The 24,768-nt window shown below is 33.8% G+C and overlaps 1 protein-coding gene across 1 annotated transcript in view; it reads left to right on the top strand.

Moving 5' to 3' along the window:
- UPF2 (UPF2 regulator of nonsense mediated mRNA decay) overlaps positions 1-24,768 on the top strand; it is a 94,500-nt gene that overhangs the window by 2,611 nt on the left and 67,121 nt on the right. The window contains exons 2-8 of the mRNA XM_069547246.1: positions 2,458-2,837; positions 5,235-6,014; positions 15,610-15,770; positions 18,911-19,108; positions 19,569-19,718; positions 20,969-21,072; positions 23,647-23,732. Coding sequence (XP_069403347.1) covers positions 2,476-2,837; positions 5,235-6,014; positions 15,610-15,770; positions 18,911-19,108; positions 19,569-19,718; positions 20,969-21,072; positions 23,647-23,732 — 1,841 coding nt within the window. The 5' untranslated portion in view covers positions 2,458-2,475. The remainder of the gene's footprint in view (positions 1-2,457; positions 2,838-5,234; positions 6,015-15,609; positions 15,771-18,910; positions 19,109-19,568; positions 19,719-20,968; positions 21,073-23,646; positions 23,733-24,768) is intronic.

The following is a 24,768-nucleotide window of genomic DNA, read 5'->3' as shown; positions in this document are numbered from 1 at the left end:
GTTTCTTAATGTTTTAACAGAACTTAGTGTCTAATTTTGTCTTCATAAATGAGATATAAAATTTGGTACCATTCTTTTTTATATTTTGAGAACTGTTCTTTCTCGTATTAGCCGAAGTGTTGCTTGTTGCAGCTTCGCATCAGAAAGTACAAATTCTATATAAAACTTACTATTTTTTTGCATATAATTACAGATATTCCTAAGTAAGTTTACCTGATTACCTGGGAATTAGCTGTCCCCATATCTTTTAGCTAGAATAGGCTGAAAGTTAAAACAATGTAGAAACTGCTTAAGCACTATCAGGGACTCTTTCTACTCTGAGAGATGTCCTGATTTGTGTAGTCAGAATCTCTTGTCAGGTTTTCTAGCTGCACCCTCTTCAGGATTCTTAATAACTTTGGTTCAGCTCTGTCACTAGCTGTAGAAGCCTTGGTCAACTTACTTGGTCAGGTCTCTTTATACTCATTTATTAAATAGGAAAAATAATACTTATCTCATGAAGATTTTATTATTAAATGAGATAATGTATGTAAAATGTTTACTTTGTGAGAAGTAGCTAGTAGCTATTAGTATTCGCTCTTGAAAGTTTGCTTGCATTAGGGCAGCCAGTTACTTTAGGGCAGTGGTGGGTATTTAATTGAAACTGCATGAGAAGTTGATACTACATTTCCCAGGTAATATAAATATTAACACTGTCTTGCCACATAAATAAGTAGTTATGCTCTTATATATTTTAATGATTGTTTAAACAGGATTAACAGCCATTTTTTGTTCAAGTTCTACAAGTAGGGTTATCTGAAGCCTTTGGGTGTCATTGCCCAAAAAATGCATAGAACATGGAAGTGGAGGAGAATAAGAGTAAAACAGAAAAGGGGAAGGAAGAGGTGGCTGAGATAAGATACAGACTATGACATGTGCCTCCAAAAATCACTGAAAGTGCTTCAGTTGGCTTAGATTGTCTTTCTGTGGTAATATTTTATTAGAGGGCTGAAATAAATGCTTTGTGTTTATAAAATATTACTGCAAATGTTTTGTTTGCTAACATAGTTTTTATTGATGTAATTTAAAACATATATTGAAAATACTTGAGCACTGTGTTTAGCTTAAAAAACCCTAGGTAGTTTAAGTAATTCTATACTTCTTAAGTGAAAAGTATTTTGATTTTCTTGTGTATAACTTTCAAATGATTTAGGAATTAAAACATGAAGTATTGTCCATAAAAGAAAAGACATGAGAACACTAAGCTCTAAGTAGACACGTATTTTTAGAAAAGAAAATCATGAATTTTGCTGGAGAATACATTTTTTGTTACAGAGTTTATTCCAGTTAGCTGTATGGAGCCTGTACTACACACCAGTGCTCTCCAATAGAACTTTCTATAATGATGAAAATGCTCTATATCTGCACTGTCTGATGTTGTACCCACTAGCAGCATGTGGAGTTGAGCAGTTGGATTATGGATAATGATGGAGAACTGAATTTCAGATTCTGTTTAATTAATTTATAGTGTAAGTAGCCATGTGTGGCTAGTGTGGTGGTTTTCAGCTGGTAGTGATTTTGCCCCCAGGGGAAATTTGGTGATATCTGAGTAGTTTTTGTTTTTTTAAAACTGGGGCAATACTCCTGGCCTCTACTGTGTAGAAGGCAGGGATGCTTGGTTTATACTTTGTGCAATGCACACTGTAGCCTTTCCTCCTCCCACCAGAGAACTCTTGCCCACGACGTCAGTACTCTTGAGGCTGGGAAACCCTGGCCTGGTGGCTCTTGTATTGTCAAGTATAGAACAGAATACTTCATTTATGTCTTATTTATAGTAATCATGATGTTTATAGACTAATTTTGACTACTAATAAAGAGTTGAAAGGTCTAGTCTAGTTTGGGATAGATAGCAGTTTTTGTGTTTGATACAGTTAGAGCAGTGAGATGAAATTTATTAGTCTTGTCCATTTTATTAGTTGCTTTGTAGAAGGTAAGAGCTCGTTTATGCTCCCGCTTAAATACTTGTAATTGAATATTGTATGATGTAGTGTCACCACCATTTCTTAATGGTTGTGAAGTATGGTGGGTGAAACTGGTTGAGAATGTTCTCAGATAGTACTGAAGTATTTATGATTAAATGATATGTCATTTAATATCAGCTGTGAAGTTGATAGTGGTTGAATGTAATGGGTACATGGAGGTTCGTTATATTGTGCTCTCTACTTGTGGAGACTATTTTCTGACTAAAAAGTAAAAAGAAAAAAGTGCTTAGACATAAGCATAATAATAATGATAGAATCTGGAATATGATCAGTGATTTATTTTATCACTGAAATAGTATTTGTTTTGTATGCATTTTATTTAATCTCTCACAGTTGCCAAGTTGCATTAATATATTCCACTTAACAAAGTAGTGTCACATTACTTAAAAAAAAAAGTCACTGCGATTATAATGCTGACATTCTTCTACTCTTGCAGATTGTCTTGGGTAACATAATGCCAGCTGAGCGTAAAAAGCCAGCAAGTATGGAAGAAAAAGAATCTTTACTAAACAGCAAGGAAAAAGACTGCAGTGAAAGGCGGCCTGTGAGCAGCAGGGAGAAACCAAAAGAGGAGATCAAGCTTACTGCCAAGAAGGAGGTTATTAAGGTCCCTGAAGATAAGAAGAAGAAACTGGAAGAAGATAAAAGAAAAAAAGAAGACAAAGAACGCAAGAAAAAAGAAGAAGAAAAGGTGAAGGCAGAGGAGGAATTAAAGAAAAAAGAGGAAGAAGAAAAAAAGAAACATGAAGAAGAAGAGAGAAAGAAGCAAGAAGAACAGGTGAAACGTCAGCAGGAAGAAGAGGCTGCCCAGTTGAAGTAAGAATATTTATTCTAACTACTGATGTGTAGAAATAGGAAGATTGAAATGTTTTAGAAAAACAATGATTATTTGAAATAAAATTTGCAAGGTACAGTTGCTTGAGAATTGAGAGTATCTCAGTTTACTTGTTCTGTTAGTTTCACTGACTACAGGCATGCTTACATTGCTTTAACTCTTGAAATTAAATAATAGTAACCTTTAATAAGTATTTTTTTGAGGTGTGGGGCAATTTGAGCTGTTTGTGCTTTTTAGAAAATTTTTTTCATGGTATAGTATGTAATCTCTCTAAGTTGAAAATCTTTCTTTTTTGGCCATGCTGTGTGGCTGGCAGGATATTTCCATGACCAGGGATTGAACCTGGGCCCTGGTGGTGAAAGTCCTAACTATTGGACTGCCAGGGAATTCCCGAAAATCTTCAATTCTTAATGGCTGCTGTTGAGTTTCTTATATGCCAAACTCTACAGTTGTATCAGTACCTGTCTTTAAGGCAGTCCTAATGAAGTAAGCTTATTGTTTTGTGGATTAATAAAATGAAGCTTTAAAAGATTAAATGACTTGCCTGAGGTCACAGTAAATGGTAGAGCAGCTGGGATTTGAACCTAGGTTAGGCTGACCTTAAAACCATTGTCTTTAAGTATAATTCCAAAATGCTTCCCTTTTTTATCTTTATCAAAATTTATTTGTAACCTTGTAAATCTGTGCAAGTGATATAATGAACTGGTGAAAAATGAGGTAGTCCTCTTAGGAAGACTACCAGGATGTAGCAGAAATGACAGTTGATGAATAGTGCATGAGACCTAATCCAATAGTGCATGGGCTCTTCCCTTCATATATGTAATTTAAAAAGCTGTTTGCAAATAGGGATTTTTATGAGTTTCTTGAACAGCTCAGTTACCTACTTACCAAAGTTCTTTAGTACCTCTGTTTTTAATGAGGAACTGGAGTCTTAGGTCTGAAAAGCAATAGCAATAGTTTTAGAATATTCAGAACTATGATTCTTGAGAATTTCTTGCTTATTTTCTATTTTACGTAAAATAATTTGGAAGGATATTTCATTTCACTGTAACTTTTGTTCTCTCACCCTTCCGATACAAAGAGCTTAAAAAAACAATGGTAACCAAAATGCGAACTTTTTATTTGGAAAAATTAAAGCATGTAAAAGATAGAATGGAATAAATTAGTATCCCTTCCCATCTACCCAGCATCTGCAATTACTTTTTTTTTCTTGAGTATTCTAAAGCATCACATTATTTCACCTGTAAATATATAGATAGGTAAGTATAAATATTTTCATTGTGTGTGTGTATATATTCATTATATATATATCAAAGTATTTTTAATAAAGATGATCATTGAGTTGTTGAATGCATGGAAGTAATGAGTTATACTCTCTTAACGAGTACTTTCACTGCTGATCTTGTTTTTGTGTGGCTGGGAGGCTTCTACGAGATTCATATCCCTGTTCTCAGAGATAGATGTAACTCTTTGTTAGCATATTGTAGCTATTAGTGGAAAAATCGTAGAATTATAGAGTAACTCAGGGTTGGTTATCTTAGAAAGATGAAAATCTGTTTTATTAGAAATTTATATTTTAAAGTTACGTATTTTGGTGTCTTAGAAACCTCAGATTGTCCTCATTCTCCTACTCCTGCCTGGGTTATTTTACTACTTCTGCAGTTTAAACATGTCCCATCTTTCTAGTGGAAACATAACTAGATTTGATTTTAAATCTTCTCAGGATAAACTTGAGTCTGATAACCTTTTATATAAAGTGCTTTTATCCTATAGTTTTTCTGGTTCCTAAATGAGCTTTTAATTATACTTGAATTTTAAGGCCTAAACTTTTATTAAGAAAGGTACTTTTATTAAGAAAGGTTTATTTAATGCTGAAGTATGGAAAAGTGGCACCTAACTCAAAGCATTTTAATGTATTTTCTAATTTTGTTCTTTAACTATTTTTTTTGTGGACTTTTTCCCTTTTGCCCAGTGCTTTTATTTGGTTTAGGCTTTATATTTTCCCAAACATATTACTTTGTTTTTTTGTATTAAGAATCCTGTGTTTTATCCATTTATTTTTTCAGCTTTATTGAGTTACAATTGACAAGTAAATAGTTATATTCATTTAGCGTGCCAGTTGGCAGAATGGTTTTTAATCTAGTTATTTAAAATGCTCCACTCTACCACTTTTGGTGTTATCAGTAGAATGACTTCTCATTATCTTGTCATTAATCAGATGTCTTTAAAGTGGTGAAAGGGCCTTTTGCATCTCTTGTTCCTCTTGGATTTTGTTGCTTTTCTAATTTTTCATTGGCTTTCACTCTTATGGGAATCATCAGTTACGCTTCAAAATGTACAAGGTATCTTACTTGTTTGTTTATTTGTTTGTTATATAGAGAGAAAGAGGAATCCCTTCAGCTTCATCAGGAAGCTTGGGAACGACATCAGCTAAGGAAAGAACTTCGTAGCAAAAACCAAAATGCTCCAGACAACCGACCAGAGGAAAATTTCTTTAGCCGACTAGACTCAAGTTTGAAGAAAAATACCGCTTTTGTCAAGAAGCTAAAAACTATTACAGAACAACAGAGAGACTCCTTGTCCCATGATTTTAATGGCCTAAATTTAAGCAAATACATTGCAGAGGCTGTCGCTTCTATTGTGGAAGCAAAGCTAAAAATATCTGACGTGAATTGTGCTGTGCACTTATGCTCGCTCTTTCACCAGCGCTACGCCGACTTTGCCCCATCACTTCTTCAGGTTTGGAAAAAACATTTTGAAGCCAGGAAAGAAGAGAAAACACCTAACATTACCAAGTTAAGAACTGATTTGCGTTTCATTGCAGAATTGACAATAGTTGGGATTTTCACTGACAAGGAAGGTCTTTCCTTAATCTATGAACAGCTAAAAAATATTATTAATGCTGATCGGGAATCCCATACTCATGTTTCTGTGGTGATTAGTTTTTGTCGACATTGTGGAGATGATATTGCTGGACTTGTACCAAGGAAAGTAAAGAGTGCTGCAGAGAAGTTTAATTTGAGTTTTCCTCCTAGTGAGATAATTAGTCCAGAGAAACAGCAACCTTTCCAGAATCTTTTAAAAGAATACTTTACGTCTTTGACCAAACATCTGAAAAGGGACCACAGGGAGCTACAGAATACTGAGAGACAAAACAGGTGATTTTCAAACGTTTCTCAGAATTGAGAATTTATTTTGGAGCTCATACTTTAAAAAATGTAAAGTCTTCATGCCACTGAAAGAACGTGTGGAAAAGGGCTTATTGCAGGTGATTTCTTAACATTCCAGGAAAATTTCACAGGGTAATAACAGTCTAAATACTCATGTTTAAATGTGAGTTTTTGATAGATTTTGTTTCTGATTTAAAAAAAAGAAATTCGGCAAGTATATGATGATTTTTACATTGTGGATTTTTACTGTGATTTAAAAATCTCCTTAACATTGAGGGATAAGTTTTCTTTTTCTATCACTTTAACTTATCTGTTATTATTTTTTTGTGTCTTTCACTGTTTCTTTTCTACAGCAGGTTTGCTTTTGTTTTGTATGTTAGTTTATTGACGTCACCATTGATACTCGCTCTTTTCAAGAGAATAAGTCATTCATGAGTGATATTTTAGATCAGAAATGTGGAAAATAGTGTACCAAAGTAGCTGTGAAAAAATTCTTTAAATGCAACTATAAAGTGCATTTACAGGAGTCTTTTCTCCTGGGGACATCCATTCAAAATTCTAAAGGAATGATGTGTGTGCCTGTGGTGAAGATCCCTGATTTAGGCCACCCTTGATTGTTACAAGATACTGTAGACTGCTGTGTATTATCTGCACCTAGAAGGCATCAAAAGGCTAGAAGTTGATGTAGTTGGTGGATATTAGATCAGTATGGAGGTGTGTATGTGGAGCAGGGCTGAGGGTGTGCAGAAAGGAGGTACAAGCGTTAGCCTTTGGCTGAATACTCTGCACCTATTTTAAAGTTCCTGTGTGGGGAGAACACTTACTCTTATAAGCCTGTAGTTGGGGAGGACTGGTTTACGTAGTTACCTCTAGAAGGTACTTAACTTAGCCACAAAAGATTGCAATAGTGAGTTGTTCGCTTAGGTAAGAGATAAGATTGGAGCAGAGGCTATATGGATAAATCTGTGGTGGCTGAAGCTCACTCAGAGATGAGAATTTAAGATGGCAGTGGTGTTCCTTAATGTTTCATAAAACAATCCTCATTTTGTGCTTTTGAATAGCGAGGACTGTTTTAAACTTTGAAGAGCCAACTTCAGAAGGTACTTCTATAGCCAGTAATGGGTTAAAAAAGAAAGTAGTGGTCCTCTATTAATAATTTTCACATATATTAGCTTTCTTAGTTACAATTTACATAGTCATTTTTACAGTCTTTTTCCTTTTCACATATGTTTTACCTAATATGTCGCAGGTGATTTTGAAAGTATGGTCTTTGATTTTTTTTTGGCTACTTTCTAAGGTTTTTTTTTTTTTAATTAAACTTCATATTTTGTGTTGGAGTATAGCCAATTAACAGTGTTTTGATAGTTTCAGGTGGACAGCAAAGAGACTCAGCCATACATATAAATGTATCCTTTCTACATTTTGTGTTTTTGATTGGCCTCACAGAAGCTTTTAGGGCAGAGTCTATAATGATTTAATCTAGTCATACTTCCAATGCAAAATGAAATCTATTTTATAGATTATCTGACATAAATTATTTTGGAAACTTCTTGAGCTTAGTGCTCTGAGCCATTCCACTGTTGGACACACCTATTCCTAGCCTGTTTGCTGGGAATTTAAGCTGAAATTTAACTCCCCATAAAATGGTTCCCTTTGATTTACTTGTTTTTTTCTGGTACAGACAGAATAAAGCTACTCAGAGTGGGGTTCCATGAACTGTTTACCTGTTGCCTGTGAATTAAGTAGAGAAACTGAGACAATACATTAAGACATTTTGATAGCAGTTTTTCATTGCCATGATATTGTCATATTTTATAGCCGTGCAGTGATTGGAAAGAAAATTATTCCTTTACGACAGATAATTTGAGAAGCATTGGCATGGGACGTGTCTCTTCTTTTACACCATGATGTCTCAAAATATTTGCAGACTGCCAAGATGTTTCCCTTTGATCTTCTCCAGGCTGAGTATCTCTGGTTCCCTCAATTTGCTGCCTGATTTTCAGACACTTTGGATGTTTGTTTTTGATGCCTCTTATCTGCCTGTCGGAGAAGGCAATGGCAACCCACTCCAATACTCTTGCCTGGAAAATCCCATGGACGGAGAAACCTGGTAGGCTGCAGTCCATGGGGTCGCTAAGACTGGGGCATGACTGAGTGACTTCACTTTCATTTTTCACTTTCATGCACTGGAGAAGGAAATGGCAGCCCACTCCAGTGTTCTTGCCTGGAGAATCCCAGGGATGGGGGAGCCTGGTGGGCTGCCGTCTATGGGGTCGCACAGAGTCGGACACGACTGAAGCGACTTAGCAGCAGCAGCAGTATCTGCCTGTGGCCTACAGTTTTTATAGCTGCAGTCTTTTGACTTTTTGTTACACCTAAAGACAAATTTCTCAGATGACGTGCTGCTGAGCCAGTTCTTCACTTTGAACTATAGACATAATTTTTTATTCCTGATACAGACTTAACTCTTAAACTTTAGGTACTTCTGGCATATTATGTTAGCCTAATGATAATTGATGGTGTGTGTGTGTGTATTTTTTTTTTTTTCCCATGCCACATGGCTTCTGGCGTCTTAGTTCTCTGACCAGGAATTGAAACGATGGCCCATGGCATTGAAAGCACTTGAGTCCTAACCGCTGGCCTGCCAGGGAATTCTCAATGATGTATATATTATTAATTATACTTATCCACTGGTCACATTTAGATTAGATAAGCAGACCTGTTTTTGTTCCTGATTAAAGTCACAGAAGAAAATTTTGAACCAGGATACAGTGTTGAGACCACAGCTTCATGGCCTTTTCTTAGAAACTTCTTCATGTTAATACAGAGCTATTGACCTATGGTTGGTTATGAGAGGAGGCTATTTACTAAATGTAAATTGACCTTAGCCTGGGAGCAGTTATTTTATCAGAGGAACTGTCTAATTATATGTAATTATTTGGAGAATGTGAGAACCTTAATCACAGTGTAGAAAACAATTGGCATACAGCTGAGTAAGTCACTCATGCCTTAGGATAGCTTCAGTTTGAAGAGCCTTTGTAAGTGAGGATTTAAGTGCCTGAATGAGCAAAGATACGAATTGGATTAATGCAGAGTCCCTACTTGGCCTAATATTAGTCTCCTTACTTCTAAGAGGGTATGTTACAGTTAAAATGGCCAGTTTCCAGAAGTTTCTTTCTGCCAATCATTATCCAGTAGATGTTTTGAAGTTTTTCTCTTATCATAGGAATAAATCACAGATGGTCATTTTTCTCAGTAAGGTTTCTCTTAGGTGTGATAATGCTAAAAATCTATGTACCAAGCTAGTGAGTATTTAAGACTCATGTAGTTAAACTACTTTAAGCCTTTATTCATTGTCTTTAATGATGGTTTTTTAAAAAGTGAAATAGCCTGTTTTCAGTTTATGGATTGTAAATGCTCTTGGTCATTCTGGTTAATTTGGGAGATGGCATGGTGCTTAGGGGTTGTGAAGTGTTAGTCTGTACTCATTGAAGTCTATACTTAAAATTTTATTTAACCAATTAAAAAATAGAGTAATAAAATCTCTCGTGTTTTCTTAACACTGTAGTGGATGAATGAAGGCATGACTGAATGAGACTTGTTGAGTCTCAGCTGTTCTTTTCTGTTAGCTATGCTGATATGTATTAGTTACAAGCCCCTGAGGATTTACGGTTGTTAGCGAGCAATAAAATTGATCCTAGGGTTGGGTGAATTCTAGTAAATGTGAACTTACAAGCTTTTTGTACTTGTTAAGTACAAAATCTTATTTTTAAATGCATTTTGGTTAAGTAATTGATCTGAAGAGTTAATATTTGCACATTTAAAATATCATCTAATAGTATTTTCCAGTCTAGAATTAATAGTTTTACTTCTTGCCAAGTGTTATTTTTTATTATTTTCAGTGCTGTTACTTTATACTCAAAATGCTTTGTACTTTTGAGATTTTATTCTCACTGAGGTAATATAACCTAGTATTTTTTTGGCACTTAATAAAAATTGGTTGAATAAATGATTTAATTTTATTGGATATAACTTAATTATGTAACAGTCAATTTCTTGCAGTATAGTGAAATGAATTCAGATGTTAAGTCAGAATACTTCAATAATTCTGAAGTGTCTTAATTTCTTTTTTTTCTTCTTTATTGGTGGGAATGAGAGCACATTTCTCTTTTCAGTACCGGTGAATTATGACCTTCATGATTGCATACTCAGTTCAACAGCAGTAAATGATTTGATTTAAAGTTTGGGAAGGAAACAAATGTAGGCTTTTCCCTTGTTAATGTAACCAGAGAGGTGTCTTTTATTAATGGAAATTCATTAGGCATTACTTTAACAGTGTTGAAACCTGAAAATACATTAACCTGACATTCAGTGGTGTTGCTTTTACCTTTCATATTCTTTCCGGTTAAGTTGTACCTTGCCTTTACAGGAAGATTGTTTATTAAATGAAGTCCACGGGGTCGCAAAGAGTCGGACATGACTTAGCGACTGAACAGCAAGTATTAAGCACTATTAAAATGTTATATATCACTGTGCATTATATTTACAGAGGCTTTAGCAATTTTATAAATGTTTCAAAATGGTTACCTCCTAGATATTTTCTGATTGAGTCAGTGACGTTGATATAGTTGATTAATCACTGGGTACAGTTATGCTTAATAGTTGCTCTTTGCTCTTAATGTAAGATTGTACAACATTCATAACCAACTTCAAAATTATTCAACTTCAAAATATCCTTCTAGATATTTTCTAATTCTGAGTCAATGATTTTGATATTAGCTGATTAATAAATCTTCGGGGACAGTTATGCTTAACTGTTGCTCTACTCTCTTCATGTAAGATTGTTCAACATGCATAACCAAATTCTAAAGTGAAACCACAAGAAAATTCAAGTTCTCATGAGAATTTGACAGAGCAGTAAAGATGAAAAGTGAAACCTAGTGGTTTTCCATCGGTCTGCTTCATGGTTATTTTGTCAAGATTCGGCCATGTGTTCTGTGTTATTTTACATGAGTGGTTAAGGACAAAGCTAAAATAGATTTTCTGTATTCAAGATTTTTTTTTCTCTTTTACTTTGGCTGATAGAAGATTAAAAAAATCAAACTTTAAGTTCTTGCCTTCGCTACAGTGGACTCTGGCTTTTTTTTTTTTTTTCCCCCCATGAAAATACTGTTTTACTTTAATGCATCAGGTATATAATCTCAGTTGATCCTCACAGTACCCTTGAAAGAAATACCTGTATTTTGAAGGTGATAGATCAGATTTAGTTATTAAAGACCTTGCCCAGTGTGACTTTGATAGCAAATGACAGAATCAGTTTCTTTCCTCTCTCTTCATTCTTTTTCACATCTTCCATAGTATTCATCTTCATCTGCATTTTGTTTAAGGTATCTAATAAACCCATTAGCTACTCAGAACTTATAAAGTCAAATCCAAATAAAAGAAGGACCCAAAAGAGAATATAAAACCAGCACCTTGGTTTGGGAAGACTTGCCTTTGATATATGCATTTGAGAGACATCCTAATTCAATATATGGTACCAAGTGGATAATTTGAGAGGCAGTGTAATCCAGGAGTTAAGAGAGTGAATTTTGGAGCCAGACTGCTTGGGTTCAAGTTTTAGATTTGTCATTCACTCCCTCTGTGACTTTGGGCAAGTTCCCTCACATCTCTGCTTTGGGTTTCTCTTCTGTAAAATGGGATGCCTGTAGCACTGTATCTCGAGGTGCGTGCGCATGATGCCTTTGTGAGTGCATATGTGTAAAGGCATTTATAACAGTACCTGGCACGTTGTAAGTGTCAATAAATGTTAGTTCACTGTTCATAGTATATTGCCTGCTCAAGTCTTCAGAAAGTTTTTCAAATGAGAATTTCTCTTTGTGCCTTTTTATGATTCTCAAAATGTGTATGTTAAATTTCTTAAATTTTCATAGCTTATTTTTAAAAATTCATTTTTAAAAACTATAAAACAACAGAATACACAGTGTACAAAATAAAAGAAGTAGCATGAAGGCCAGGCAATAACAATAAAAATTTTTTAAATGGAAAAAAATGAATGACTCAATATAAGAATTTTTTGAGGCATATGTGGCTTTCCTTATGAGATATATTGCTTAATTCCAGAATGGACTATTTGAGATAGTCAGATTTATAATATTAAATTAATGTTAAATATAATATAAAAAACACTCCAGAAATCAAGGATTGATGTACCTTAGAGGTACTCCTAGATAGTGATAACTCATATTTTAGGTGCAAGACATCTACTTTCTTTTTTTTATAGTGAATAAGACTTGGAATTAATTTTGTTTTTATTGCTTGCTTTTCATATCTTTAAAATAGTACCAGTTCCTCCCTATCATGCAATGAAACCAGGAGAGGGAATGAACTTGTTTATAATATATTTAACAGTGGTACTTGGTTATCTCCAGTTATGACAAGGATTGGCAAACTATGGCTTTCAGGCCAGATTAGTAATTACACGATGTTCAAATTTCAGTGTGCATAAAGTTTTACTGGAACATAGTCACACTCATTTGTTTACATATTGGCTGTGCTGCTTTTGTGCTATGCTATCAGACTTGAGTAATTGCAGCAAAGACCATATGGTCTGCAAAGCTTAAAATTATTATTTGTCCCTTTGCAGAAAGTTTGCTGACCTCTGATTTATGACAGCCTCAAAAGAACGGTTTCAGTGCAACTTTCTATAATGGTGTGCTTCTGAAAAGATTGTAATTAAAATGATACATGATGAACCATATTTTCAGCTTGATTTTGCTTAGTGTTATATTTCATGGAATTGGAATTCACATAAGAAATTTTGGTGAGATGTGCACTGATGTACAGAAAATGTACTCTGGTCAGATGTGCTATGTATGTGTAGATCCCTCATACAGGCCTTCTAAAATTTAATCAAACTGAAAAACTTTTCCTGTGGACTTCATGAACTTACAAGAACTGACTTATATAGTACATTCATTAGAAATTGTTTCATTTAAATTTCATTAGAACTTCTAAATGATGAGGAATTTTGAATTTTCAGGCACCTGCGATGGCTTCTTTGTCTGCTTGAAGTCTGTAGTCTTACTACATGCTGTGAAATTAGATATAAAGAAAATATATTTTAAATAAATGGCCAAGGAAAATACATATGACTATGTATGTTTTGTATATAATGGATCTCTTCTAATGCCTTTTCATTGTTGTCCTATACAGCTTTCTGACTGTACAGTATAAGGTTCTATTAGAAAATCAACCAAAGTCTAAGCTGCCTGCCCTTTAGGGCTGTTCTTATTAGATAGTAACCGAAACATGTATGAATTAAGTAGTTAAGTAAATTAGTACTATTAAAAGTTTAATCATGGAATTGAGGTTTTGAGGAGAGCGAGGAGTATCTCCGAAGCTTCAGAGTTTTAACTGGTTGCAGGAGGACTAGAAGAGAATCCCTTTGCCAATGCAGGAGATGCAAGAAGTGTGGGTTCCATCCCTGGCTCGGCAAGATCCCCTGGAGAAGGAAATGGCAACCCACTTCAGTATTCTTGCCTGGAAAATTCTGTGGACAGAGGAGCCGGGCAGGCTACAGTCCATGGAGTTGCAGAGAGACGTGATTGTGTGCACGCGCGTGCACGAGGACTGGATAGGAACTGAATGCACACATTGGGACCCCTCATAGAATTCAGTCATTTAATTGACTGAATGCAAAGTCCAGGCAAAAGTTTCAAAGTGAGGTTGATACGGGAATAGGCACCATCTTGGTACAGCTTGTATGTCATAAATCTTTAGTGAATATTGTATAACCTAAACTGGATGTGTTTTCTTCATATGATCAGAATCCCAAATTATTAGAGAAGTAAAGTTCCACATTATGGTATTTTGAGATATTTTTCAATTTTGTTTTAAGCACTGAAACAATTTTGAATCTTAGTTGTCATTAGAGGTTTTGAAATTCCTTGGAACTTATATCTCTTTTAACATAATTTGCTTCTGAATAAACTTTTAAAGTTTTTATTAATATTTCTCCTAATAGTTGTAGAACATTTTAGAGTAGCCTGCATTTGAGTATTATTTATTCAAATCATTTAATTTTAATGGCTTTTTTAACTTGAAAAATAATGTGACTTCTAATTAAAAGTTCTACCAAGCTCATCATGGCTTGAATAGTTTTAAATGCTTGGGTTATTGCTTTAATCTAAAAAAATTCGTAAAGCTTAATGAAAGGAAAGTTAGTCTGAAATAAATATTTGAAGATAAAAATTGTTCTTTAATGACAGTGTTATTAGAGGAATACTGTTTAGCCTGGATTATTATGGTTAAACTGTCTTGGCATTTTACTAATCTGTTTGTAAAATGATATTGTCTAGTGTGTATTTAAATAATAAGGAAATGAGTGAAAAAAATCTCAGTTTAGATCTCCTAGGCCAGGTGTTGGGGAAAAAAGGATTGAATGTAATGAATTGTAATTGTTTTTTGTATTTGATCTATCTTGTATTTGTAAATGGGACCTGATATTCCTAAAAATAGAAAATGTTAATATTTTAAATGTTGTAGCATTGAAACAAAAGTTCCTGTTGATAAGAATGAGGGAAGTTGGGAAAGTTTAGAAATGTTCCAAATAAATAAGTAAGTGTAGGCAAGGATTTTTTCTTCATGAAAACTTCATTTTCTATAACTTTTCAGAAAATGACAGCACACAAAAAAATACATCTAACTCATTTTCTTCTCTGTTCAGAAGAAAACTCAAGGAATAAAAATTCTTTTATATATTACTTTTGAAAATGACTTAATTTATAATTTATAATTGACTTTTTGAAATTGTATTTGCAATAAGGTTTATAAATTTCATGTCTTACACTACTGTGTATTTAGTTGTAGAAAAATTGAGTCCAGCTATAGACATTTCAACCATCTAAGCTAATGTAGTAAACTTTTACTCGACTGCACAATTGAAAATTTTTCATTAGTTTTACATTTTTGTTAATAACTGTGGGTGGTTTATTAGTGAACTGTTGCAGAGTGGTAGAATACTATGTCCTCTGCTCCTCAGAGTAGCCTGACCTTGATTAAGTGGGTTGCTCCAGTGATATTTGTTAAATGACTAAATAAAGAGTGCTTGAATAGTAAGATTGAGAATTCACTGTAGGGAAGATGCAGGCTTTTTCAAGATAATCTTGAATCAAATCATTGTGAAAGTTTAAAGGTACTTGAGTCTCTAACCTGTTTTTGGAAACCAACTTGTATGTCTGGGGTATATGACTATCATGATACTAAAAATTGATTAGTGGCATACTGTTAAATTTTCTATTTCTGCAGGCATACTTGTTAATCACACTTCATATTTTTTGAAGAACCAATGTTAAATTTTAATTGCTTAAAAAATTAATTTGTTAAGGTGAATTTGATGATGTAAGTTTTGATTTTTAGATACATCTTGAAAGTGTTAAGTAATAAACATAGGTTATTAAAGAAGGTTGTGCTAATAAGCTTGTTTGATAAAATCAGATTTTATGGAACATTCCCAGTATAATAGTAGATGATCACATCTGTTTTGATAAGATTGTCAGATTATTTCATCATTTGTTTATAGGCGTATTCTACATTCTAAAGGGGAGTTAAGTGAAGATAGACATAAACAGTATGAAGAATTTGCTATGTCTTATCAAAAGCTACTGGCAAATTCTCAATCCTTAGCAGACCTTTTGGATGAAAATATGCCAGATCTTCCTCAAGATAAACCAACACCAGAAGGTAAGATATCCTTAAAAATAAACAATGTGATTTTTTTTTTTTAGTAAGCATTAATCACTTCTATCTCTCTAGTCTTCTCAGATGTATATTATTAAAATTAGATGTTTTGAAATGCCTTTAAAAATTTTTTTATGAAGTAGTATTAAGAACTAATAAAAACCTAAAGCTACTTAAAATGCTTCTCTGAATGGAAAAGTCTTTGTGGTTAGAACAGTGAAGCCTAACATAATGATATGATGGGTTTCTTTAGGTTCTTTTGTAATAGGTATTCTTAGATTGTATCTAACAGGGCTTGTCTTAAACTATATTTGGGACTATATAAAGATTTACTGTATTTCTCAGGTAGGTAATGAGGTGGGTTGGACCTTTGGGATAGTAATAATATTTCTATGTTTTTTTTTAAAATTTAGTTGTTTTGAATTGTGTATTATCATAAATTGTTACTTAGAACTAAAACCTACCTTGCAGTTTTATAAGATAAACTTATCATTTTGTAAAATGAGTTCTCATTATTGCAAAGGTGTTTTAAACTTCCTTTTAGGTAGGGCTCCTAATACATTACTGTAATATACCAACTATTTGAGAAGTAAGTTGATAAATGTTAACACATTAATTTAAAAACTATCTGAAAATCCTATTTACTTAAAATCTTAAGAGTGAAGTATTTGTAAAGTATCTGTTTGTAATACAGGAAAGTATTTTGTATTTTACATCCTCAATAAGAAAATATCCATTGTATACTGTGAAAACATTTATAGTCCTTCTTTGGTATCTTCAGGGAGCTGGTTCCAGAACCTCTGAAGATGCTCGAGTCCCTCATTTAAAATGGCTTAGTGTTTGCATATAGTGAAGTGAAGTCGCTCAGTCGTGTCCGACTCTTTGCAACCCCATAGACTGCAGCCTGCCAGGCTCCTCTGTCCATGGGATTTTCCAGGCAATAGTACTGGAGTGGATTGACATTTCCTTCTCCAGGGGATCTTCCCAACCCAGGTCTCCTGCATTGTAGACAGACGCTTTACCGTCTGAGCCACCTGCACACATCTTCCCATATACTTTAAGTCATCTGTAGATTACTTATAATACCTATTACAGTATAGATGTAAATGCTGTGCAACAAAATTAACAAAATTCTGCCATCATTTTAAAAAGATATTTTTACTTGGTACAGAATTTAAGGGTGAGATTTTTTTTTTTCTTTCAGTATTTAAAGATGTTGTTCCACTGTCTTCTGTCTTTCATTGTTTCCAGAGAGAAAGCTGCTATCATTTGTGTCTTTGTTCTTTTAAAATGTGTATTTTTTTTTCTGGTTGTTTTAAAATATTATCATCATTGACTTTAAAGAACTTAATTATGATAATGACTTGGTGTGGTTTGCTTCATGTTTCTTGTGCTTGGGGTTTGTTGGGCTTCTTGAATCTTATAATTATCAAATTTAGCAAATTTTGACCTTATTTCTTCAAATATGTATTCTATTCCTCTCCCCCCTTCTATAGGAATTCAAATACCACTACGTTTGAAGTTGTCTTATCTGCTTTAGTATTTTTTTTCCGCCCTGTTTGGTATTGGTTAGTTTCTGTTGCTTAGTTTCTATTGCTGTATCTTCCAATTCACTCTTTTTTCCTTTTCTGGTGTCTGATAGTCTCATGTAGAGATCTAGAAGCTAGTTATGTTTTCCATGGTCTCCAACATGCTTAGTGTATCTTCTAGCTTATTGAGAATATGAAATACAGTTGTAATAACTGTTTTAATGTCCTTGCCTTAATTATATCATTTATATCACTTCTGCATTTATTTGATTGATTGATTGATTGATCTCTATACCTTTGGTAATTTTTCTACTTTGGTGATATCAATCTTTTAAACATGATCTAATGGGTCAAAGTGATAAATGCTTGTTTCATTTAGCATTATTCTGATTAGTACTGAGGTTAGGATCTTTTGATATACTCTTTGACTTATCTGTTCAGAGGCTTTATCCATTTTTTTCTATTGCGATTTTGGACTTTATTTGCAGAAGCTCTTTATATTATGGATATTAATTCCTTTGTATAAATATTGCCAGTATTGGCTTCTAGTTTGTCCTTTGCTCTCTCTTTTTTTTTTTTTTTGCCACACAGCGTAGCTTATGAATCTTAGTTCCCCAACCAGGGGTTGAACCTGAGCCCTTGGCAGTGAAAGCTTGGAGTCCTAACCACTGAATCACCAGGAAATTCCCTGCTTTTATTTACATTTTTGTTAAAAAGAAATTAAATTTATTAGTCTTTTCTCTTACATTGGTTTAGTGTCCTGAGTTTAAATATGTTTTTTGTAAGGCATATAAGTAATGAGTTAGAGAGCCAGTACTTAATTGTTTTTGTCCTGTTCTTCCTAAATGACTTTTAATGAATAATCTAATTTTCTCAGGGCTATTTTTAATCTGCATTATCATTCTCTTATAATTCTAGTTTGGAGAGAAGTACAGTGAGAACAGATAAAATCATGAATGGTCTTGTGATCATGAAGTAGGAAATTGCTTTTAATGTTCTGAATTTTAAACATCTATAGTTGTATGTAAATGTAGCTTGTGTGTGTATACAAACACATGGTTTTCCACTCTCTACTGAAATGTATATATATGTCTTCATCATTGTTTCCCTTCCTTTCTAGTTATTTATCAGTTGACCATTTATGGCAGTCTGTCTTATACCAAGTTTAATACCAAAAGGAGGGATGCTTCTTAAGGGTTTATGGTAAGATAAACCATAAACTTGTGAACATAATTGAGATAAAATCATACAGAGTGTTGGGAGTATTAAAAAAATGCTTCATGGGGGAGGTGGGACTTCAAGCTAGATGTTTAGGAATTGCCAGGCTTATGTACTTCTTACATTGGTTTTAAGCTTTGTGAAGATGGGCCTAATATATCAAATAGCTACTTAATCTCATATCAGTTGCTTAAAACTTTGAGAGAAAAGCATGTTTATCCTGCACTTTCCTTTGATCTGTCCTGGTTTAGAGCTTTACTTAAAACAGAATTTGTGATTTTCTGGTAAAGATGGTTACATGCATAATCAAGAGGACTTGTTGACTGAAGAGGTATCTGTTGATTGAAACATTCAAGATTCATTGGTTTTAATTCCCCGTGATTTATTTTACTGTAGAGCATGGGCCTGGAATTGATATATTTACACCTGGTAAACCTGGAGAATATGACTTAGAAGGTGGTATATGGGAAGATGAAGATGCTCGGAATTTTTACGAGAACCTCATTGATTTGAAAGCTTTTGTTCCAGCCATCTTGTTTAAAGATAATGAAAAAAGTTGTCAGAATAAAGAGTCCAGCAAGGATGATTCCAAAGGTAAATGCTGGAGGACAAATTTTTATATTAAAGTGCTATAAATTTTAGTTTCAAATAATATTTGTAAAAAAATTTTTTTTACTTACTAGTTTTGTTATATGCGCATTAAGTCACTAGATTAAATGAGTGACAGAACAATATGGACATCTTAATTGAGTCCAGTATCTAATCAGATTTATTTTCTCCTCATCGTTACCACAAATCCTGATGGCCTGTATGTCTCCATTCATCAGTCCACCCATCCATTCATTTCTTCGCTGAACAGATGTCATGCACAAAGAAATTATGGTTTTTGTCCTTCATGAGCACAGTGTATTTTTAAGAATCTAAATATCAAATTTGCCAGATATAAATCTAGATTCTAAGAAAAATGTTGCAGATTTTGTGAATCTTTATTTTTTGCAGCAGGATTTCAATATGACTTTTAATTCAGTGATACTGATTCTTTGATTTCAAACAGAGACAAAGGAACCTAAGGATAATAAGGAAGTATCAAGTCCTGATGATTTGGAACTTGAGTTGGAGAACCTGGAAATTAATGATGATACATTGGAGCTAGAGGGTGGAGATGAAGCTGAAGATCTTACAAAGAAACTTCTTGATGAGCAAGGTAAACATTTTTGCCAAAATTTTTAATTTTTGATTAGTTTTTTTTTAATGTAATGGTTTACTTATTTTTTGGCTATGCCATGTGACTTGTGGCATGTTAGTTCCCCAACCAGGGATTGAACTCAGGCCCTCGGCAGTGAGAATGCGGAGTCCTAACCAATGGATTGCCAGGGAATTCCTAACTTTTGATTAGTGTTTATACACAAAGCTCTTGCCTGTGAATATGGGTCTTTAACTCTTTAATTCCTTGTTTTCCTGTTGTTTCTAGGCCCTCACTTTTTTGGAATTTGATTTGGAACATAAACACTACATGTCCCATATTATGTGACTACAAACTTTAGTGATAATCTAAATCTTAATAGATATTTCTTGCACTTCGGTGCTTTTAGTATTGTCCTTAATGCATTTTATTTCTGATATAATCTTTACAATCTTAACATAAATGCATTTGAAAGTTGAGAGATAAAAAGACAATTGGTATATCAGTTCAGTTGGTGTATCATTTCATCTGTCATTTTTATCTGTCTTTACTATTGAGTAATGTTTTGTATTTAGTAATAAAAGTATCACACGGTTCATTATTTCCAGAATACTTCTATCATGTTTCTTTATTAGTTAGGATTCTTTATTAGAAGAATGCCTTTGTCAGGTTTGCCTTTCTCTCTGTGGGTTTCATTGTTTTCTGCTGCAGATTCTCTAGTTCTCCATGTCATGAAGGGAGGGAGGCATGGCTGGAGGCTGCCCTTGGCTCAAACCAGCTCGTGACATCTGAGGAAAAGAGGGATTCTCTCCCACTGTCTGTGTATAAGCATCTTGGAGGAGTTGGCTAGTCCTGTGTCATGCTTGCCTGTGGCGAGAGGAGTAATGGTATCTGTGCTTGGGCAGCACCCTTTCCCATCAGAATCCCATGGATTGCCTTTGAGGGGAAGCAGTGATAATACTGTTAAGTTGAAGACATGGGAAAAGGGATGTTCAACAGATAGAAATAGTAGATCTTCTCTAAAACTACATGCAACTTACGACTTCTCATGTAAAAGTTTTCCCTTTTATAGTTGATAAAGATTAGTGATTTAGGCTTATGATTCTAAAGATATCCTTTCTTTCAAGAGTAATATCTGAAAAAGTGCTTCATTTTTCATAAGAAAAGTGCTTTAGATTATCTGTGCCTCAGATAACATCTTATTGAAGGTTTTTATTCTTACATTGTCTATGTATATTTCTAAACCTACTTAAAATCCAATTTCATATTAGAACAAGAGGATGAAGAAGCCAGCACTGGATCTCATCTCAAGCTCATAGTAGATGCTTTCCTCCAGCAGTTACCCAACTGTGTCAACCGTGATCTGATAGACAAGGTATGAGTGCCTCTGTGTGACTTTACTCAAAGCACATAGACCTTGTAGGATAGCTGAAATTAGGTGTGTCTGTGGTTTTTGCAGTTTTGGCTGTAGAATGAGCCATTTCTTCAAATGGAATTAATATAGGAATTCAAAATGAACACAGTTGGAGCCAATTTGTAGATGCTGTGTTTGGGGGTGGAATCTAGAGTCCTGTAGGCTTGACACCTCTCCCCTTCACATATTGCCACGGTGTGGAAAATACTGTTTTAGACCAGATATTCTTAAAGTACTCTCTTTAGATTCCCAGTGTCTTTTTATAGATACTTTCAGGGCGTCTGTAAGGTCAAAACTCTTTTCATACTAATACTAGGAGTTTTTCCCCCATTTTTTCACTGTTTTTGACATTTGTAAAAGTGATGATGGGTAAACCTGGCATTTTAACGTGAAGTCAAGCTACATTGGTAGCAGACTCTAATAATAGCGTTGTAGTCTTCATTGCTGTGCATTTGCGATTAAAAAACAGTGTCATTTTAACTTCTAGATCTCTTTGATGAATCTGTAAAAATTAGTGATTTTGTTTCATTTCAACCTCTGAGTACACTTCCTTTTAACTTGATAAAATGAGAAGGATGTGTAAAGCCTGTCTGCTGACTCAAGGTTGCCTTGAGAAAACCCATTTGTATGATTAAGTTGCAAGCTAAACTGCTACTTTTTATAGAGTACCATTTTTACTTGAAAGAATTGAGGGATGAAACATGGTTATTCAGACTTGGGTATTTAACAGACATTTTTCTAACATGAACAAAATGAGCCTCTCAGTTCAGGGGAAACAACTAAAAGTATTTACTGACAGTAGATAGTGGTTATCAGTTTCCTAATTTTTGTTGAAACGTAGTCCATTATTGGCCATTAAATGTTTTTCTTTATTTTTTCTTTTTAAAAAAATGTTGACTTGAAAGGGGTGTGTGTGTGTCTGTGTGTCTGTGTGTGTCTGTGTGTGACATTTTATAGTGTAAACTAGTTTTTTTCTGAGTGGGTGACCTTTGGGATTTTTATTATCCTAGTCCACAATTTTTCAGTATTTCATGTGGGTGAATTACTTGAAGGAATTTTAGTGTGCTCTCAGCTTTTCTGTTTGTTATTCTAATTAGCTGTAAGAAGCTTTAATGTTATATAAATTTTAATAAAATTTATTATACTCCCTTCACAAGCAGAAGAAAAAGTTTAAATTGGTTTTACTCTTGACTAATTCAATCTTGGTGAATACTTTCAATGTGCATTTACTGGGTTTGAATCTAATCAACATTAATTGTGTTTTATTGCATCAAAAGTTTTTAGCAAATGGAAGGTTTTTCAGTGAGTGTCGCTGAAGGGTTGACATCCTTTATAGGGAAATCAGAGAATCTTTGTAGAAAGAAAGAAAAGTGAAATTGCTCAGTCGTGTCCAACTCTTTGTGACCCTGTGGACTGTTGGCCAGCAGGCTCCTCTGTCCATGGGGATTCTCCAGGCAAGAATACAGGAGTGGGTTGCCATTTCCTTCTCCAGAGGATCTTCCCAACCCAGGGATCAAACCTGGGTCTCACACATTGCAGGCAGACTCATTACCCTCTGAGCCACCAGAGAATCTTTGTATTTGATCCTCAAATCTACCTAAAGTTTGAGAAATTAATGATAAAATAATTATGTGAAGTTATAGAAGGAAAATACTGGTGATACCCAATAGGGTTATTTGATAGTAGTTATTTTCTTTTTAAAATATATCTTAAATGTTGTTTTCATAAACTATGTATATTGAAAATCTTTAATATTTAAATAATATATATACCTGTATTTTAAAAATACCAATTACTCATAATTTTGTTTTCTAGTGGTTTCCCAGAGCATAGACTTCTCCCAGCTTTTCTTCTACACTTACATTAGATTTTAGATACATTGATAAAATATTGAACACGTTTTTTTATTAAAATATAAAAGAGTGGATTGCTATACTAAATAACAATTATAGTCCTATGATGTGGTTTCTTTAGTTTGTTGCTATATCTGATTGTCAATAGTAAACCATCTTAGTTGGTTTTAGCACTTTAACCATTTTAGCACTTAACTCTTAAATTTTTCTGGTTATAATCTGTATCTCTCTCTCGTACATGGTTTGTCTTTATTCTTTTTTAATCCTTATTAGCATTAATAATTTTCTTGGTTCCTGGCTTCTTGCTACTTTGTAACTTCTATCAGAAAACTTTCCTGATATTAACATTGATCTGTGAGATCAAAAGCATGGGTTGCATATTTCATGCAGTTATTTACCAAACGTGTTACCATAGGTCTTCAATCTACCCCCTGGAACTTCTGTTCTTAGCACTAGGTTGCAGTTAATAAGTTTGTGAAATATGTTTTGAGATATATAAGGAAAGAGGAGCTTAAGCTTGATGATTGTTAAAGTTTGGAATTTCCTTGTAATACTAGGGTCTTAAAACCATTGTGAACTGTTTAGGAACTATTAGGAATCCATTTTAGCATGCTGTTTTAGTAGCTAAATTGAGGTTTTTTGTTTTTGTTTTTAAGAAAAATGTTTGCTTTTTCTCCTTTAGGCAGCAATGGACTTTTGCATGAACATGAACACGAAAGCAAATAGGAAGAAGTTGGTACGGGCGCTCTTTATAGTTCCCAGACAAAGGTAGGTTTGAAAAAAAAAAAAAGAGTAATTTCTTAGTGTTTCTACACTGCAGTGATTGTAAGAGCTAAGTTCTTGTATAATTATCTCTTTAAAAATATCCCTTATCAACATAAGTTATTATCATTGTTGTTAGCATATTTTCTAAAATTTACTTCTCCCTGATTTTTGTTCATAAGCTCTAGTGGAAATATTCCTTCTGATGCTTTCCTGTTATTTTAAGAATAATAGGAACTTAATAATAACGTAATCATTGCTAGAAGCAATTTATTTACACCTTTTCCTCTGAGGAGAAAAAATAAATAGTATATTTTTTTTGGAGAATTTTTATTTTGTGGAAAGATCAGACTAAATTGATTTTACCTAGTTCTTAAATGTTGTGTTTAAATGAAAATTTTCAAGGTTTTTTTGGTCATTATGCTGTTTTGGACTAGAAGGTCACATTGGTGATTATGTTGCTAGTAATTCAAGAAGTGTATTCCATTTCATAATGCTGATAGGGAATTCTAATGCTCTCTTAAACTAAGTTAAAGTCCCTACTTCACCCACATATTTTAGGAGATGACCATAGCAGGTCATAGGTTGTTGACTTTAGGAACTTGGAGATCTGTTTCTGTTTATTCAGCAGGGAATAATTAAAGGATTTTGTTAACTATTACAATGATTACATACTTCATAGATAATATAGATACTTCCCCCAGAAAGATTCTGTGGGATTTCACTAAAGACTTCTTAAGCAAAATTTAATTTGGTTCATTTGTTGGTCTCTCATTGGTACCATTTCTCAGTGAAAACAAATCACTACTTTTTTCATTTATATTTGTTTTTATCCCTGTCAGCAGCCTTAATATGAGCATTTGGTTTTTCATTTTAGTGGGGCAAGGGAGATAGGATGTGCTAATGTAGTGAGTAGTAATTCAGAATTATCCAATTGAGAATATCTTAGATTAATTACTTTTATTATGTAAAATTATATGCTACATTTAAACAAGGTGCACCATTATTTCATGAACAACTGAAAAAATAATATTGCCAGTTA

Source organism: Ovis canadensis, chromosome 13 (genome assembly GCF_042477335.2).
Source record: "Ovis canadensis isolate MfBH-ARS-UI-01 breed Bighorn chromosome 13, ARS-UI_OviCan_v2, whole genome shotgun sequence".
Taxonomy (NCBI): Eukaryota; Metazoa; Chordata; class Mammalia; order Artiodactyla; family Bovidae; genus Ovis; species Ovis canadensis.
Note: the sequence above shows the minus strand (reverse complement) of the source record. Positions and strands in the feature narration are given on the sequence as shown.